General features: G+C 47.0%; 1 protein-coding gene across 4 annotated transcripts in view; it reads right to left on the bottom strand.

Annotated features, from left to right (window-relative positions):
• Positions 1-206: 206 nt before the first annotated feature.
• LOC110485665 (uncharacterized) overlaps positions 207-20,228 on the bottom strand; it is a 30,837-nt gene continuing 10,815 nt past the window's right edge. For 2 of the 4 annotated variants that reach the window (XM_090204470.1, XM_090204469.1), the window contains exons 2-8: positions 11,303-11,354; positions 9,519-9,599; positions 6,872-6,987; positions 5,247-5,319; positions 3,992-4,022; positions 3,635-3,691; positions 207-2,868 (exon numbers count right to left, since the gene is read on the bottom strand). In XM_090204470.1, the coding sequence (XP_090060596.1) occupies positions 1,817-2,868; positions 3,635-3,691; positions 3,992-4,022; positions 5,247-5,319; positions 6,872-6,987; positions 9,519-9,599; positions 11,303-11,347 (1,455 nt within the window). In that variant the 5' untranslated portion in view covers positions 11,348-11,354 and the 3' untranslated portion in view covers positions 207-1,816. Of the gene's footprint in view, positions 2,869-3,634; positions 3,692-3,991; positions 4,023-5,246; positions 5,320-6,871; positions 6,988-8,396; positions 8,625-9,518; positions 9,600-11,302; positions 11,355-20,228 lie in introns of those variants that run through there. The other 2 variants (XR_016487678.1, XM_090204471.1) reach the window with 2 other exon arrangements.

The following is a 20,228-nucleotide window of genomic DNA, read 5'->3' as shown; positions in this document are numbered from 1 at the left end:
GTCAAAGGTAGTGCCCAAGGGACCTGGTCAAGGGTAGTGCACTATGAAGGGAGCGGGGTGCCATTTGGGATGCACCGTTGTGTGTTTGGACTCTTCCCGTCAAAGGTTACTCCATAATCTGTGTGTTTTAGCTTAGAATGGAGCAACATGGTAGTTTTTCATTGTCCAATGTTGACAAATGGTGAGACAGGAGACAGGACATCAAATAATATTTTACAAGTGTCAGTTTAATCACTAAACCATTATTGATTAGTTCAAAAGTATCCTGTTGAAAGAAAGATATACATAAACCCCCACTCCCACTTGATTTCATGGTGGCTGTATACATGTCAGAGCACTGTTTGTATTCTATGGAAAATACACTGAGAAAATAAAATGCATAGAATTTAGATATAAAAACATACTTTCCCTTTAACAGTTGATAATGGACCAAAATAAGATTGAGAAATGTTGACTCCAATGCTTCCCACAGTTGTGTCAAGTTGGTTGGACTTCCTTTGAGTGGTGGACCTCTCTTAATCCACACAGAAAGCTGTTGCAGTTCTTAACACTGAAACCGGTGCGCCTGACACCTGTTACCAAACCCTGTGCAAAGGCATTTCAATAGGTTGATTGCCCACTGACCCTCAATGGCACACATGCACAATCCATGTGCAAGTGGATTTAACAAGTGACATCAATAAGGGATCATAGCTTTCACCTGGTCAGTCTGTCATAGAAAGAGCAGGTGTTCCTAATGTTTTGTACAGTCAGTGACCTACTTTCAACCAGAGACCATAGACCCTGGTCAACAGTAGAGCACTTTGTTAGGACTAGGGTTTCATTTGTGACACATACCTACTGTACTGGGCATGATTCAATCCTCAGGCCTTTCTGACACATACCTACTGTACTGGTCATGATTCAACCCTCAGGCCTTTCTGACACATACCTACTGTACTGGTCATGATTCAACCCTCAGGCCTTTCTGACACATACCTACTGTACTGGTCATGATTCAACCCTCAGGCCTTTCTGACACATACCTACTGTACTGGTCATGATTCAACCCTCAGGCCTTTCTGACACATACCTACTGTACTGGTCATGATTCAACCCTCAGGCCTTTCTGACACATACCTACTGTACTGGTCATGATTCAACCCTCAGGCCTTGCATTGGACAAAATAAGATAAGGGCCTTCGATAAGCATTTCCCTTGTAAATGAATTCACTAAAAACACACATAAGCGCCCCCCCAAACAGAATTCCTATCACAGCCTGCACAGTTCAGTTTAAAGCAGGTTCTGTGTGAATAGTAGGGTGGATACACAGATACAGCATAATGGATCAAGACTGGTCTTTCATTCTCAGTACCAGCCAACAGTAACACAGGCAAGGCTGACAGGGTTGTGTTCATTAGGAAAAAAACTTGAGTTCATCAGGGTTGTGTTCATCAGGGTTGTGTTCATCAGGGTGGTGTTCATCAGGGTGGTGTTCATCAGGGTGGTGTTCATCAGGGTGGTGTTCATCAAAAGAAAAAAAACTGACTCGAACAGGGAGGGCCTACCTGGACCTGGTCCAATAAGAAAAACACTGGTTTTGAATTTTCATTTCAAAGCACTTCGCCCTACTGAACAAAACCCAGGTTCCTCTGGATGGGTAACTGAGCTATACCCTTAGGGAAGGAGATCCACAAGGCACTTCAGTAATAACACCATCTTACCACCCCCCATCATTCACAGTGTTAGAGGCAGACTCAAGTCCCTCTTGTAGTATTACACAGAGAAAGCATTGGAGAATTTGGTAGAGAGATAGAGAGCGAACGAAATGATTGATCACATGACAGAGCAGCACTGGCAGGTCTTGCGTTTGGGAGCCACATCGACACCTCCCTCCGCCTCTCCCCTGGTAGCGGTCAGTGTCTCTGGGGTGGCTTGAGCCTGCTCCCCCAAGGCCAGGGTCTGGGCCTTGGATGGGAACAGCAGGGGCTCCTGCTCTGGCTCAGTCCGGGGCTCCACTAGGGACACCTCCAGGAACTGGCCCCCAGGGAGGATGGCTGATTCTGGGGCCAGCGAGGCCTCCTCTTCCCCCTTGACTTCCACTTCAGTCTTCACTTCCACATCGCCCTCTGCCGGCTCGCCTGCAGCCTCTCCCTCTGCGTCGGGCCTAGGGGTGAGTAAGGTCTCAGAGTAGACGGGAACGGCAGCCACAACGCCATCATCTGGGGCCTGCAAGTCAGACACAGGAGCTTCCTCTACTGGCTGCGCCTCTTCCTCTCCACCACTGTTTCCCACACCCTCCATCTGTCTTTCTCCTAAATCTCCTATTACTGTGTCCATCTGTCCTTCTCCTAAATCTCCGGTTACTGTGTCCATCTGTCCTTCTCCTAAATCTCTAGTTACGGTGTCCATCTGTCCTTCTCCTAAACCTCTGGTTACTGTGTCTGCCTCTGTCTCAGTCTCTTTTGCTACTTCTGAGGACTCTTCAGGAGTTGTCTCTGGTTTCGTCTCCTCAATTCCTCCTTCCTCAGGAGATTCTGACCTCTGATTGGACACGGCTGAATCTACTTCCTGTTCCTGACCCGTAGAGGAAAGATCATTTGCCAGCTCGTCTCCCTCGTCATTGATAATCACTCGCTCCGCTCGCATCATGATCAGTCCTCCTTCCTCGATTACCGGAGCCTCGCCTGGCTCCGCCTCCGTGAGCCCCAGGAACGTCATGCTAATGGCACCATCTTCAGGGACGACTGTCACTGGACCGTTGGTGCTGTTGTGCAGTCCGCCCTCCTCTGATGCATTGTGGGTAGCAGCTTGCCCCTCCCCCTCTCCTCTCCCATTGGTGAGGATCTCAGCTCGTTCCAATAGTGCTGCCTCAACTGTTCCTAAAACTGTGACAAGACAGACAGATCATAGTTAGGAAATGTTTCAATCATCTTCCCAGTCTTCTATCAGCAAGACCCTTGGCAAGGATGCACATTAATCTTACCAAGCTCTGGAAAGTCCAGCTAGAATAGTGAGCACGGAAGAAGCAGGAGAGTGGAACATTTGTAGAAACTTGGAGAAAGTTATGGAGAGTAAAGGAGAAAGACAAGAAAAAAAGAGGCCAGCCAATGGGACGAGTGATATTAGAAATCCAAAAGAAGTGAAGAGAGAGCAGCTTCCAGAATCAACGCTGTTCTGGACTCATGACAGAAGGTCCTAATGATAGGAGTGACATTTCAGCACCAAGCCAAAGGCATGTTGCCCATCCCTGTGACCCTGAATCTAACCAACCAGAACATTTCCACTGACTTGGCTTGTGTTGTGTGCTCTTTGCCCCATAGAAATAGAATTACTAGACACATCATGGTGCAGCCAAACAGCAGTGGTCTAAAGGAATTTTCACGTTCTACAAATTCTATTTCTATGCTTTCCCCTGATAACGTCACACATGAGATTCTTCATCAGCATCAATTTCTATGTATTCCATCTCATTCAAATGCATAGATACTGTATGCATGTATGAACTTCCACTGACGAATGAATACAAAGTATTGCCTTTGTAATACAAATACCATCAAAGGCCAGTACAGTCTGTAGTGTCTTCTGGGACTAGAACCCATTTCAGTTGATTCAGAGTAAGGAGAGATGAAGGTAACATTGTTAACCCCTTACCGGATTCAGCCTCTACTTCTTCCTGTCCATTCTCCAAGATAACTGCTTGGTCTGCTTCTGTGGGAATATATGGAAGTAAGACTCTTTTTAAAATCAGTGTTTATTAAGCCCAACATTCAACTGTCCCGATTCTGTTCAAATCTATTGGGTTATTTACGATGTCTTTTTACCCCACATCACATTCATTACCAACTCAAGCAGAAACAAAGACGTATTCTTTTATCTTTCAACAATTCAATTGATTGGGTCAAGTAATCTCAAGCTAGTGGAACAACGACCGCTACCAGCGGTTGCCAACAGTAACCGGTGGTGACAGCTAGACAGTCGCTCATTCATTCAGAGACGGGTGACACCTACCTGCTGTAGCCTCCACCACCACCGCTGCATTCTATTGGAGGAGACAGACAGGGGCGGGGTTAGACACTCCAACCACATGCCATTCTTTTATTCTTTTCAGTCTCAAGTTGTAACCGTGACCCAAGATGAGGAATGCCATTATAAAAAGGGTAGATGAGCAATGTCGTTCACGCATTTTCAACCCACAAGAGGGAGCTAATGAGACTTTAGGGCCCACCCTCCACCAGCGACTACTCAATACTAAATATACCTACTTTAAAAAGGCAGACTCAGTGAAATGACGTTGCCACAAGCAGCACCGCAGATATTGAGATGAGTGAGATGCAAAGACTTCCCTCTCACACAGTATCTGCGCGTGTGTACGGGGTTCTCTCAGTTACAGCCTGGTAGCCAGGGCACCGAAACAGCATAGAAGTTGAGCCTCGCGCTTCAGCGCTCTTAGTTGTTACGGAAATTGACCCACTATGCCGTTTACTTTCTGCTTCTACGTCAGATCACCGAGTCAACCTTTAAAATCAAAAGCCCAGTGTTGAGGGTAGTCCCATCTCTGCCATGCCACAAAAACCCCCACTATCATACGAGTCAACCTTCACAGGTCTGCTCCTTGGCTACGAGACTAAACAACACGCTCGGTGTGTGATTCCCGTCTCTACAACCTCTAAAATCAAAGGTTAGGAGAAGAAATACAAAACAAAAGAATTGAAGAGGAGGAGAATTCTTTGTTGTAAAATACAAGGTCATTCTGAGGTAAACAGTCGCGGTTGCCTTGAGGTGGAGCGATTACACACGTCTAAGTGGTACATTGTTGATGCACGGAGGGCTTGGTCTTGGTAAAGCTCCTGCTTCTGAACGAGAGGTGCTACATCAAAGCTGCATGAACGTATTATTATGGGAAAATGTATTATTCCTCCGAAAGGAGCCTCGTCGGTCAGGACTGGTGGGAAGAACGGACGTAATGATCGGGGCTGCTTGTTCTGGCATGTATTCTAGCTAGCCCATTCAATTGGTCTGTGTGCATCAGTGAGTGTTTGTGTGTGTTACTCACAGCTTGGCCATCCTAATTCTCTCTGTGTCTGTAGGTGTGTGTAGGTGTGCACATTTTAGTGCCAGATGTCCTCACAAGAGTAGTAAACCAAGTGAGGCCAGTCCTGACTTGTAAAAAAATATATGTTCGGCTTAGAATTAGAGTTTAGGGGAAAAATGTGAATCAATTGTTGGTCCCCAAAAGGTCTTCACAAGTATATGTGTCACTCACAGCTCGGCCATCTTCCATCTGCTGCTCCAGTTTCTCCTCCTCCTCCGCTAACCGTTGACTCTCTGTCTGCAACCTGACACACACACAGACACACAGTTCTTTAGCGTTAGTTTCCAACCTCAGCCAGAACAAACCATTCACTTTTAACCTCACATTGATAAAAAAGGTAGTGCTATAAGAAACGTACAATACATGCAAATACACTACGAGGTGCAGATACTATAACCCCTACGAGGTGCAGAGACTATAACCCCTACGAGGTGCAGAGACTATAACCCCTACGAGGTGCAGAGACTATAACCCCTACGAGGTGCAGAGACTATAACCCCTACGAGGTGCAGAGACTATAACCCCTACGAGGTGCAGAGACTATAACCCCTACGAGGTGTAGAGACTATAACCCCTACGAGGTGCAGAGACTATAACCCCTACCAGGTGTAGAGACTATAACCCCTACGAGGTGTAGAGACTATAACCCCTACGAGGTGTAGAGACTATAACCCCTACGAGGTGTAGAGACTATAACCCCTACGAGGTGTAGAGACTATAACCCCTACGAGGTGTAGAGACTATAACCCCTACGAGGTGTAGAGACTATAACCCCTACGAGGTGTAGAGACTATAACCCCTACGAGGTGTAGAGACTATAACCCCTACGAGGTGTAGAGACTATAACTCCTACGAGGTGCAGAGACTATAACCCCTACGAGGTGTAGAGACTATAACCCCTACGAGGTGTAGAGACTATAACCCCTACGAGGTGCAGATACTATAACCCCTACGAGGTGTAGAGATTATAACCCCTACGAGGTGTAGAGACTATAACCCCTACGAGGTGCAGAGACTATAACCCCTACGAGGTGCAGAGACTATAACCCCTACGAGGTGCAGAGACTATAACCCCTACGAGGTGCAGATACTATAACCCCTACGAGGTGTAGAGACTATAACCCCTATGAGGTGTAGAGACTATAACCCCTATGAGGTGTAGAGACTATAACCCCTACGAGGTGTAGAGACTATAACCCCTACGAGGTGCAGAGACTATAACCCCTACGGGGTGCAGAGACTATAACCACTAAGGTCAGAGGTGTGTGTATAATCTGAAGCTGGGATCTAACAAACAGCCACAACCCTAGACAGACAACATGGAGAGTATAGAATGTCTTAGAGAATAAGAGTCTTCATACAGCTACTGTGTAGACTATGAGGTGAGGCTGGCCTCCTACAAACACACTGCATGTACAGCACAACACAGATAGGAGTTGAGAGTATAGAAAGACCTAGAAAGAAAGTGTGGTGAGTATGGTATCTATGGTGTGAACTAAGCATTGAGAGCATCTAGTAAGTATCTATCCCTATACAGGTAACGTGGTGAGTATACAGATAGCCCTATACAGGTAATGTAGTGAGTATACAGGTATCCCTATACAGGTAATGTGGTGAGTATACAGGTAGCCCTATACAGGTAATGTAGTGAGTATACAGGTAGCCATATACAGGTAGTGCTATACAGGTAATGTGGTGAGTATACAGGTAGCCCTATACAGGTAATGTAGTGAGTATACAGGTAGCCCTATACAAGTAATGTAGTGAGTATGAGGTATATAATAGGAGATTCCTACTTGTCTATGTGTTGCTCCATCTCCTGGGCCTGGGAGCCCCACAGCGGGGAACGAGGCTCTGAGGATGTGGGGGAAGAGGGGCCGTCCATCAGCCACTGGTCTCTAAGAGACTTCCTCTGGATGGAGAAAGAAAGCGCGAGAGAGGGAGGGAGGACACAGGGAGAGATTGAGGGAGGGAGGACACAGGGAGAGAGGGAGGGAGGAAGGACATATGGAGGGCACATGGAGAGAGGGAGGGAGGGAGGGAGGACACAGGGAGAGGGAGGACACAAGGAGAGAAAGAAAAGCATGTCAGTCAACATTGTCAACGTCATAGGCATCATCCAAATCATGCACTCCTACTCAGACACAACATGAGCTTAATGCAACATGGCATTGTCTTTAAATCTGACAGGTTTGTCTTCATTCTCACACACTATTGTTATGGTGTCAGCCGGTGGCTGTGACCTTTAAACCTCCCCATCCAATCAGCTTAGGTCACATCTCTCTATTAGACCTCATTCCCCACTCCACTTCCTTTCAATAGCCGCTCAACAGGTGTCCCATCCCTTTAACACTTCAATAAAGCCCTCAACAGGTGTCCCATCCCTTTAACACTTCAATAAAGCCCGTAACAGGTGTCCCATCCCTTTAACACTTCAATAAAGCCCTCAACAGGTGTCCTATCCCTTTAACACTCCAATAAAGCCCTCAGCAGGTGTCCCATCCCTTTAACACTTCAATAAAGCCCTCAGCAGGTGTCCCATCCCATATCCCATACATTCGGACAGGAACACACTCCTTTCTGCCCCAAGTGTGCACTTGCTCACTTCACCTTATCGATTTAAGATTACTAGCCTATGCTTACACCAATCCAATGCTTTTAAATGCATGACGGGGAGTGAATGAGTGTACGCTTTTGCGAGCAAGGTAACGAATTGGAACACAGGGTCTCTCCTATCCCACCACTCCCTTCCTATCCCACCACTCCTCTCCGCTGGCCCCCTCTCACCACCTCAGCTGAAGGTGAAATGCACAGCAGAGCACTGACAGGAAGTCTGCAGAGAGCACTTCCTTCCTGTTTCTGTAGCGGCACAGGTCCTCTCAGAGTGCCAAAATGTGTGTTTGCAGAACACCTCCCTCTAACCCAACAGGACTAATATGAAGTTCAATTAAATGTATTGTTTTCTCATTCTAAGAAATACCTAATCAAGAGGGCCAGAAGTTTGAGTGGTGGGGAAAACCCAGAGAAGGCTGCAAAGACGAAACACCTGTGCACGCTATCCCCGACGCAGGGAAAATAGTCATCTATTATTGAAATACAGTAAGCTTTATGAGACATCTTTTTGAGTGCGGACACCCTCACAACTTTTTGCATAATTAAGAAATACCCATCGTCCTCCAAGAGTGGCTGAAAACAAAACAGTCCACCCCCTTCCCCCAGAGGACTAAAATCAGATCAGGTTACATGATTATAACAATTAGAAGGCTAAAGTACCTCTGTTGAACTGCGAGGCAGCAACTTTATAGGCTACTTTTACACTACCTTCAGAGTATGCCGCTTCAATGAGTCTGTTCCCTTAATAGACGACCTCTTTAAAACGGTCCATTTAAATGCATTTCACTGAGTGGACTTTGCAGTTAGCATTGCGTGGCTTCTTCTTCTTCATGTTAGGCCACTTTAATAGCCCTTTTAAAGCTGTGTCTGGGTCTAGAGACCACTTCTGGTGACAGCCATTGAGAGGTCAATACTACCTTTACCTCTGAGGAGTACAGAGCATGGTTTGTTCCTTCGGTAGTCGGTACAGTACAGTTGCAGACAAGGGGCGTTATTGTAGGCTAGAAGTTAGCCAACCAAAAACGGTGGTTTATGCAAGTTCGTTACAATTTAGCCTCATAAGGGTGGTTGGGGAAATCATTCTTGGAGGTGGATCCAGATAGCAGACTAAGGCAGACCAGTCACCTGAAACCAGTTCCTCATTGGGTGTACAAAAGCAAGGATTTGAGGAATGCGCCCCAGGGCAGTGGGAACGCCAATCTGGAAGTGGTGTGAAAACAATGGATCCGTCCAGTGCAGAGAGCAGAGCACGTAAACACACGCACACCATTCTAGTGAAGGAAGGCCAAACCTCCAGAACTCTGGCAGGCCGTTTCAGGAAGGGTGTGTGTGTTCTCAAGTAGACTAGGAGTTGTGTGTTGCTTGGAATGGAGTTTGGAACTGAAGTAAGCCCCTTGCTAACAAGCTGGAATGAGTCCGTACAGAGTTTTGGCGGAACAACATTATGGCTACATTCTACATTTGTGGGGAAAGAAGAATGAGTGTGGGGGTTCTGTCCAGCATCCACCACCATATTCACAGAGAGAGCCTGTGTGTCTGAGTGTATGTGGTCACTTTTCTGTCCAATTGACGTTACACTTCAGAATAAATAGTCCTACATAGTGAGAGGGGTGACGGGTCGGGGACAGTGAGAGGTGGTGACGGGCCGGGGACAGTGAGAGGGGTGACGGGCCGGGGACAGTGAGAGGGGTGACGGGCCGGGGACAGTGAGAGGGATGACGGGCCGGGGACAGTGAGAGGGATGACGGGCCGGGGACAGTGAGAGGGGTGACGGGTCAGGGGACAGTGAGAGGGTGATGGTCAGACCTTCAGAGTGTGTGTGTGTGTCACCTTGAGCTGCTGTAGCCTCAGCCGCTCCTCCTCCATCTCCCTCTTGGCCCTCTCCTGTTCCTCCTGCAGACGACGCTTCTCCTGAGAGAGAGGGGAGAGAGCGAGAGAGAGAGGATGGAGGGGTGAGGGGGCACGAGAGAGAGAGGATGGAGGGGTGAGGGGGCGCGAGAGAGAGAGGATGAGTGGTGAGGGGGCGCGAGAGAGAGAGGATGAGTGGTGAGGGGGCGCGAGAGAGAGAGGATGAGTGGTGAGGGGGCGCGAGAGAGAGAGGATGAGTGGTGAGGGGGCGCGAGAGAGAGAGGATGGAGGGGTGAGGGGGCGCGACAGAGAGAGGTGGAGGGGTGAGGGGGCGCGAGAGAGAGAGGATGAGTGGTGAGGGGGCGCGAGAGAGAGGATGAGTGGTGAAGGGGCGCGAGAGAGAGAGGATGGAGGGGTGAGGGGGCGCGAGAGAGAGAGGATGGAGGGGTGAGGGGGCGCGAGAGAGAGAGGATGGAGGGGTGAGGGGGCGCGAGAGAGAGAGGATGGAGGGGTGAGGGGGCGCGAGAGAGAGAGGATGAGTGGTGAGGGGGCGCGAGAGAGAGAGGATGGAGGGGTGAGGGGGCGCGAGAGAGAGAGGATGGAGGGGTGAGGGGGCGCGAGAGAGAGAGGATGGAGGGGTGAGGGGGCGCGAGAGAGAGAGAGGATGGAGGGGTGAGGGGGCGCGAGAGAGAGAGGATGGAGGGGTGAGGGGGCGCGAGAGAGAGAGGTGGAGGGGTGAGGGGGCGCGAGAGAGAGAGGATGGAGGGGTGAGGGGGCGCGAGAGAGAGAGGATGGAGGGGTGAGGGGGCACGAGAGAGAGAGAGGATGGAGGGGTGAGGGGGCGCGAGAGAGAGAGGATGGAGGGGTGAGGGGGCGCGAGAGAGAGAGGATGAGTGGTGAGGGGGCGCGAGAGAGAGAGGATGGAGGGGTGAGGGGGCGCGAGAGAGAGAGGATGGAGGGGTGAGGGGGCGCGAGAGAGAGAGAGGATGGAGGGGTGAGGGGGCGCGAGAGAGAGAGAGGATGGAGGGGTGAGGGGGCGCGAGAGAGAGAGGATGGAGGGGTGAGGGGGCGCGAGAGAGAGAGGTGGAGGGGTGAGGGGGCGCGAGAGAGAGAGGATGGAGGGGTGAGGGGGCGCGAGAGAGAGAGGATGGAGGGGTGAGGGGGCACGAGAGAGAGAGGATGGAGGGGTGAGGGGGCGCGAGAGAGAGAGGATGGAGGGGTGAGGGGGCGCGAGAGAGAGAGGTGGAGGGGTGAGGGGGCGCGAGAGAGAGGATGGAGGGGTGAGGGGGCGCGAGAGAGAGAGGATGGAGGGGTGAGGGGGCACGAGAGAGAGAGGATGGAGGGGTGAGGGGGCGCGAGAGAGAGAGGATGGAGGGGTGAGGGGGCGCGAGAGAGAGAGGATGGAGGGGTGAGGGGGCGCGAGAGAGAGAGGTGGAGTGATAAACAAAGAGGAAGAAAATAGAAACAGAGGGAGAATAAAGAGAAAACAGAAAGAAGAGGTGAAGATGTAAAAGGAAAGAGGAGAACACCTGGTCAAACCTGTCACACAGGAACCCTCACCATAGAGAGGTGGCCACCTTATAACAGTCACTGTGTCTCCATGGAAATACTGTGGCGTTGTTTTACTGGGCTGAGGGAGACGGCCTGGTGCGACACACTGCACTATGGGTAAATTATTCAGTAGCTACGGACATACAGCGCAAGGAGCAGTGCTTAGTTTCCATGGGCCTGTATGTGGGGTTGTGTGTGTCAGGTGCTTGACTCACAGTGATCGCCTGCAGTCTCTGTTGGTACTTCTCTGCCTCGTCCATCTTCAATCTGTGTGACAAGAAGTTAAAGGTTATAGGTCACAGATATCATTTACCTTAGGAAGTAGTTAAAGTGCTGCTCTAGGAACAGTTTAGCCTTTTAGAGCACAATTAATAAGGTTATATGGACAGGTGGGGGACCTGATCCTTGATCAGCACTCTGACCCTGAGATACCTGGAAGCCTTAGTTGTTTATCTGGACGTTTCTATCTAGCTTGTGTTGTTTCACATTTACGTATCCCTTGTGACATGGCCTCAGGCATCACAAGGCAAATGACTGTGTAACTACATGTTTGTATCCTCACAGCTGACACACAGCGGGACAATATGACTAGCCTGACTTGGTACGTATGAACACAGCCAGGAGGATGTGCTGTACTCGCCAACCTTTATTATAGAGCCTTTGTTTCCTACAACGTAGAAACAGATCATATATGCCATTTAGCAGACGCGTGTGTAACAGACACTCCTTCCAGACCAGGTCCATACGCACTACACTGTTAACTCAATGACATTTACAAATCAAATTGTAAGTGTAGACTAACAGTGAAATGCTTACATACAGGTCATTCCCAACAATGCAGAGAGAGAAATAATAACACAAGGAATAAATACACAATGAGTAACTATATATATAAATAAAACACACAGAGACACACACACGAGGTACCAGTAACTGTTACTATAGCAACACTCTCAGACCCCCCCCCCCCCCAAAGACATTAACTTCTAAGTATGTGTGTGTGTGTGTCCGCTACAGTAGGTGAGAAACGTCATCTTATGGACCCACCACACTAGCTAGCGGTGGCTAAGGTTTATTTGGTTGGCATGGCTTCAGTGCAAACACTCTCAGAGCCTTGGTGTGAAACACACACAGTGTGTAAAAGGATGTATATTTGCCCTGTGGGGAGGCTACATGGTTTCTGCTAGCGTAGCGTTAGCACTCGCTGTGGGAACAGGTGGTTGTATAGCAGGGGCCGTAGCGTATCTTAATCATGACGGGCCCAGGTGCCCCAAAACAATTACGGGCCCCTACCACCACCCATATTTCCCTTAAAATGTAAATGATTTTGTTGGTACGGCTGTGTGTTAATATAACTAAGCATTGTAACAGCAGAGCAGAACCTAATCTAAGGGCACATTTGAAGCTGTTACCAGAGAAGCCGCAATATAGCCAATATATTCAGCACAAATACAAACAAAAAAAATCATAAAAATAACTTTTATCGGCAAATAATAGGCAATAGCCTATATTATAAAACATAAGTACATAGAGCAATCTCTTGACAGAAACACAGCTAATGACCCAGGACATGTTCGCTGAAGTCGTGCACGATGGCAAAACTGACATACCGCTATTTCAAATGATCTGCCTCCTGCAGAGGCCGATAGCAAAAACACCAGCAAATCAATCAAGAGGAGTATTCAAACAGATCTGCTTAAATGGCAGCATGTCTCTTAACACTGTATGATACGCATGTGCTTACTAATTACTCATATAGCCTAGTTAAACGTATAGGCTATGATGACAATGAAATGGCTCAGTGGCCGTGCACCAAAACATGGTTTCCTAAGACAGATAGTCGTAGATTGACAAGCAATGTAGATTAATCTCAATAAATCTGGATTTAAATAGGCTGTCTGGGCAGCCTGCCCTGTAAAAAATATAAGCTTACTCACTCATTTGATTGACATTCGACGGGCCTTGCGCTCTGCGAAGTCGTTGACTAAGGCATTCAAATCCATGTTGCCTGCCCTGGTGATTTCAACAGACAGAACAGCCAACCCACTCAGTCTCTCCTGCCCCATGCTGCTCCTCAGGTATGATTTAATTATTTTCAGTTTGGAAAAGGAGCGCTCGGCACTGGCTACCGTTACAGGCAGAGTCATGAAAAGGAGCACCGCTGTAACTACTTCCCAAAATGTGACTGAATTGTAATGCACAAAGAGCATCCTGACCAGGTCTCTCAGCGTAGTGTGCTTTGCTATTTCCTTCTTAAAAACAGGCCCTGATAGAGAGTAATTGGCCAGGGAAGCTTGCTGATACATCTTTGCTGTGATGTTCAGCCAGTCAGGCCTGTGGTCTCGTAGAGCGCATCATCATCTGCGTTGACCAAGGTAGTGGGAGGGATGGATGGAGTCAGACTCGATGTTGCCCGCAGACTTTTAAATCTGTTTGACAGCTGGTGGATAACGATGTCAATCTTTGCATTAAAGTTGTTGACTCTAAAACTACTCTCCCCAGAAGACAATCGCTCGTCCTCGCATAGCACATCAAAATGACACCTCGCCTTCCTCCTCCGAGTGTCTTCAAATGCGTTCTGAGCTCCCCGTTTGTCGGCAAGGGTCTTAGCAGTGACTTTGGCATTCACAGAATCCTGTGGGAATCCGGACAGGACCTCTATAATGTCCTTGAGTGGGCTGACTGCCCTGTGCAGGTCTGCGTCTTCGGCCTGTAGCATTTTGGAGACAACGTTCACATTTTCTAAAACCTTAGTCTGCAGACTAAAACCATTTTCTAAAACCTTAGTCTGCAGACTAAAACCATTTTCTAAAACCTTAGTCTGCACCGTCTCGGTGAGGGCCATCATCACGTTCCCATATCTGTATCTCAGGGCGTCAAGGGACTCGTATCTAGATGACTGTGTCCCACCCGCTGGTCGTTTTAGAGTTGCATTGTCTTTTCTGATGCAAAATCAAATACCACTCAACACTTACCATCTCTTTATGCTATGCCCGAAGAAGTTGTATAACAGTTCAACAGTATCATAAAACTGTTTAATCTCTGGCACATTTTTGACAGAGTTGTTGAGAGTCAGGTTAAGATTGTGCGCTGCGCAATGCACATAAACAGCAAGCGGCTCTTTATCTGATATTCTGGCCGGCACACGCCGGATAGACCCGGCTCATGTTAGCAGCTCCATCATACCCCTGCCCACGCCATTTTGAAATATCCAGCCCATTATCCTCTATGCTGCCCAGGATTTTATGTCGAGTCTCCAGAAATCCCAAAAACAACTGTGATGGTCAGATCTGTGGTGACATTATTTACATCCGTTATCAATCTCACATAGCGATGAACTTGGATTAACTGGTCTACTTTGGAAACATCCGGTCTGGTGTCCATAATAGAAAGAAAATAAAAAATGGGTCTCCCTGAAGGCCACACTTCACTCGCTCGGCGAAGATTTAAATCAGCTCATTTTGGATTTGAGGACTGGGATAGTTAACGGATCCTGAGGTAGTTAACGGATGACAGCAGTTCAATTATACTGAGAAAATTCCCACTGTTGGCTTGCCTCAGCTTTTCACAGTGCCCTCTGAACGCCAAGTTACATGATGCAAGCGTGAAAGTTACATTAATAGGATAGGCGTCCCGCTAGCGGCACACCTCGACAACATCCGGTGAAATTGCAGAGCACGAAATTCAAATTACATAAATATTTAACATTCATGAAAATACAAGTGTTATACATCAAAATAAAGATTAACATCTTGTTAATCCAGGCTTTACGGCGAAAGCATACCATGCAATTATCTGAGGACAGCGCCCCGCTGACAAAAGCATACAAACATTTTCAGGCCAAGTAGAAGAGTCACAAAAGTCAGAAAAAGCGATACAATTAATCACTTACCTTTGATGATCTTCATCTGGTTGCACTCACAAGAGTCCCTGTTTTGTTCGATAAAGTTCCTCTTTATGTCCCAAAAACTCAGTTTTGTTGGCACATTTTGTTCAGTAATCCACTGGCTCAAAGGCGGTCACAACAGGCAGACGAATTCATCCTAATAGTACCGGTAAAGTTTGTCGAAACATGTCAAACAATGTTTATAATTAATCCTCAGGTTGTCTATTGTCTAAATAGTCTATAATATTTTAACCGGACAATAGCGTCTTCAATCGAAAGGAAAAAGAACAAAGGGCGCGCATTGGTCACGCGCGCAAAGGAGCACTGGTTCATTCTGCATGCCACTTACAAAATGGTCTCATTCTTCCTCATTTTTCAGAATACAAGCCTAAAACAAATGTCTAAAGACTGTTGACATCTAGTGGAAGCCATAGGAACTGCAATCTGGGTCCTAACCCAACAGAATGTATAGGCATTCAATTGAAAATTACACACATCAAAAATATCCCACTTCCTGGATGGATTTTCCTCAGGTTTTTGACTGACATATCAGTTCTGTTATACTCACAGACATCATTTTAACAGTTTTGGAAACGCCAGAGTGTTTTCTATCCAAATCTACAAATGATATGCATATCCTAGCTTCTGGGCCTGAGTAACAGGCAATTTGGGCAACTCAGTCATCCAAACTTACGAATACTGCACCCTATCCTAAAACAGTGAACTATGCGCTGCAACACCTGTCGCCAGAAATTTGCTGCGTTACGCACGCCTTCCTCCATTTCTGCGTCAATAGGTGCCATTGAGCTTCCACTGCTCATATACCAAACAGGCACCCATGTGAATCTGGGATGTCTCATGACATGCTATTTTGGATGTTAGATGGCACCAATCTCTCACCCCATTCACCCTCGCATCAGAGAAGAAAGGGGCACTCCAATCTCCGAACAGCCAGCAAGGATCACAATACGCGCAATCTAGCTTGGCCGAATAGCATAGTCAAGTAAGTGGTAATTTCATTCCAGCCTTGGTTGTAGTGGTGTAGTACGACTTGGAAAAACACCGCCTTTCATCATCTATTGGGAATGGGCCAGTAGGTTTACACGAGCCTAATGCAATAACGTGCCATTTAACTTTTGCATCCACATTTGTTGCATAATGCCCCGTCAGGTGGATTGGTAAAAAGGCCATCTATCCCACTTCCACAGCCGCCACGATTCTAGCCTCGCCCTGCTCCTCTTCCTCCACGCCCGGGGATAGCTTGTCCGGCCTGGCTTGTGCTCAGGGTCATATCCTCCGATATCTGACAACCTGTATTCTCCTCTGTCAAAGCTGCTTCTTCTGGCACGATGGAACAGCTTGGCCTTGGCTCACTTGACCCGCTAAAAGCTGCTGCTGGCGATGAGAAACCTACATCCTCTTCTGTTCCCGTTACTTTCCTTGTGATAGTAACTGCTGCACTTGAACTGCATCTGAAAAATGAAACTAATTTTGCTTTCTCATTTTTGGCCTCCACTTTTTAAATCCGTAATTTTTTATTCTGGACTTTCTCTCTTTACTCATTTTTACGGCCGTTGTCTCGATAGTTAGCTCAACGATGACAGAAACAACAATGCTTTGGAGAGTATTTGCACAATGAATCCCAGAATGCATTTCATTATCTTAACATGGCATTGAAACTATTAAATAATATGATTTATTTAGCAAGTTAATTGGATTTATTGTCATTAATACACTAAAATATCACGCTGACGTATGTAGTGGCAAAAAAAAAACATTTTGTTGGTGAAACCATCAGTGGGATCATGTATCATATAGCCTACGTTAAAGACAGATCTTCTCGTCAAATCGTAGACGTGATGGACCCGCGTCAACAATTAATACTTGGGCACGGTGGGGCGGTATTCAAATTACATAGGGGGCCCGCAGCTCCGGGCCCGGGTATGTCGTGGGACGTGATGTGACCACATGTCGGTCTCTCACAGACACACGGTTACTCAGCAGTAATAGAAGGTTGTGGACGTGTCGTGCACAAGTACACATTGAGGTGGACGTGTTGGGGGTTGTGTCAAACTCACATGAGGGGTTTCTAGTCAAGTCTCAGATCAAATGATGAGGGTCAGGTTGGGAAAAGGCTAAATCAGTCCATACGGTGACATCACCGTGGCGATCAAACAGAGTTCAGCCACGCACACTGACACAATTACCCCCGTGTTGCCGTCGGCGACCGACGCAGCACGACACACTTCAAAGCAATGACTGTTTCTGCTCCATTTCCTCCTGACATTTGGAGTTAGAGGGGGACAGAGACCAGGCTGACCCTGTGAGGTTCAAACAGGAAACACACACACACACACCCTTTGTTCATTAGCACAGGTAGAGGTAGTACTTGCTAGTGGAGCATGTCAACACTACCTCAGTTAGCGCAGTAATGTTAAGTAAATGTACGAGTATGGCTTCATTTACATGCATGATGTTTTTAGGGTGCAGACAACAGTTATACAGTAGTGGATAAAGCATAAACAGACTGGGATCCTATCCAGGCTATTCCACTAGTACCCCAGGGTTCTGATCTGTACCTAGGCGTCATGCCATGGGATAAGACAATGGTTTACACTACACTGGAGGTCGTACTGGAGCAATACACATTGCACTGAAGGTTGGGTCATTTGGGAGTGAAGATGAGATCGTAATAGGGCTCACATGTTGCCATGGAGACAGAGTTAATCCAATCTAGAGTGTGAATAAGTATATTTTAAGTCTGAGCGGCCAGAGGAAGTATTTTACTTTCCGAGAGGACTTCAACAAATCAGAATTATCTGGGCTCTACGCCCCTAGCCTCTGGGAGGAAGTGAGACTGTGCTCGACTAGCCTTGACTGGCCACCTCTTGTCGACAGAAAGGAAGTCCGGTCTGGTGTGTGAATGTGAGAGAGATGTGTTGTGGGGATAAGGTGGTGTGTGTGTCTTTGGGCTGGGGGGGTGGGGTGGACAGGCTTCAGCATTCAGCATCCAACACGACAAGACAGCCTTTCAAAGGATGCCGAATAGCACCATGGGCCCAACAAATAAAAATAAAGAATCAAGGCTTCTTCCTCTGTCTATCCGTGTCAGACACATTGCCACAGTCCAAGGCCATTGGAAACTGGCATCACATCTCTCTCTGTGTGTTTGGGAAGAGGGAAAGAACACACACCAGTAAGTGTCCTCCAGACGATCGGCGACAAGCCATCCAATCACAAACACCCAGATCTCACACACATCCCCTGCTGTTGTTATTGGCTGCCAGTCAGGAGTTGATTGAAATAGACCCCACCAATCATAACATAGAGTTCCTGGAAAGAGTCCTCATTCTTTATGTGTGTGAGAAAATAATCAAAGGCAATTCCTCTGTTTGTGTGTGTGTACACTCAATCATAGAGTCTGTAGCTTGAGGGGGCGATTTGATGCAAAGTGCTTTTTCATCATCCATAGATTTTCAGTTCCTCACAGAGGGTCAGTCTGGTAGAGAAATCCTCTTTGTCATGGTTGTGCTGCTGGTTTAGATACAGACACCAACCTAGGAGGAGCCAGATAAATCAATCATAGTGTTGCGAGTGTGTGTGAGAGAGATGAGTGTGTACGTGACCAAGTGTGTCTGATATACAGTACAAGTCAAATTTGGACACCTACTCATTCAAGGGTTTTTCTTTGATTTTACTATTTTCTACATTGTATGACATAACACATATAGAATCATGTAGTACGCAAAAAAAAGTTTAATTAAAGTAGCCACCCTTTGCCTTGATGACAGCTTTGCACACTCTTGGCACTCTCTCAACCAGCTTCATGAGGTTGTCACCTGGAATGCATTTCAATTAACAGATGTGCCATGTTGAATTGTATTTTGTGGAATTTCTTTCCTTCTTAATATGTTTGAGCCAATCAGTTGTGATGTGACAAGGTAGGGATAGTATACAGAATATAGCCTTATTTGGTAAAATACCAAGTCCATATTATGGCAAGAACAGCTCAAATAAGCAAAGAAACGAGAGTCCATCACTACTTTAAGATATGGTCAGTCAACACAGAACAACACAAAAACATCAAGCGCTATGATGAAACTGGCTCTCATAGGGACCACCACAGGAAAGGAAGACCCAGAGTTACCTCTGCTGCAGAGGATAAGTTCATTGGTTACCAGCCTCAGATATTGCAGCCCAAATAAATGCTTCAGAGCTCAAGTAACAGAAACAGCACAACATCAAATGTTCAGAAGAGACGGCGTAAATCAGGCCTTCATGGTCGAATTGCTGCAAAGAAACCACTACTAAAAGGACACAAATAAGAAGAGGAGACTTGCTTGTGCCAAGAAACACGGGCAATGGACATTAGACCGGTGGTAATCTGTCCTTTGGTCTGATGAGTCCAAATTAGAAATTTTTAGTTCCAACCACCGTGTCTTTGTGAGACGCAGAGTAGGTGAACGGATGATCTCTGCACGTGAAGCATGGAGGTAGTGGTGTGATGGTGCTTTGCTGGTGACACTGTCAGTGTTTTATTTAGAATTTAAGGCACACTTAACCAGCATGGCTACCACAGCATTCTGCAGAGATACACCATCCCACCTGGTTTGCGCTTAGTTGGACTGTCATTTGTTTTTCAACAAGACTATGACCCAAAAACACACCTCCAGGCTGTGTAAGGGCAATTTGACCAAGAAGGAGAGTGATGGAGTGCTGCATCAGATGACCTGGCCTCCACAAATCACCCAAACTCAACCCAATTGAGATGGTTTGGGATGAGATGGACTGCAGAGTGAAGAAAAAGCAGCCAACGAGTGCTCAGCATTTTGGGAACTCCTTCAAGATGTTTGGAAAAGCATTCCAGGTGAAGCTGGTTGAGAGAATGCTAAGTGTGCAAAGTTGTCATCAAGGCAAAGGGTGGCTAATTTGAAGAAACTAAAATATATTTTGATTTGTTTAACACTTTTTTGGTTACTACATGTGTTATTTCATAGTTGATGTCTTCACTATTGTTCCACAAAGTATAAAATAGTAAAAATAAAGAAAAACCCCTGAACGAGTAGGTGTGTCCAAACTTATGACTGGCACTTTATATATATATATATTGTGTGTGTGATGACAGGAATCTATGGTGTTTGCTTGGGCCAGATCCAACAGCACACTGCCCACTATAATTTCTTTGTGACAGGCTGGGTCAGGGGAATGAAAACACTGCATTCCTATTGAGCAGTGTGTGTGTGTATGTGTATGCT

The sequence above is a fragment of the Oncorhynchus mykiss genome, chromosome 17 (genome assembly GCF_057628025.1).
Source record: "Oncorhynchus mykiss isolate SJ-2025 chromosome 17, ASM5762802v1, whole genome shotgun sequence".
NCBI classification, from domain to species: domain Eukaryota; kingdom Metazoa; phylum Chordata; class Actinopteri; order Salmoniformes; family Salmonidae; genus Oncorhynchus; species Oncorhynchus mykiss.
Note: the sequence above shows the minus strand (reverse complement) of the source record. Positions and strands in the feature narration are given on the sequence as shown.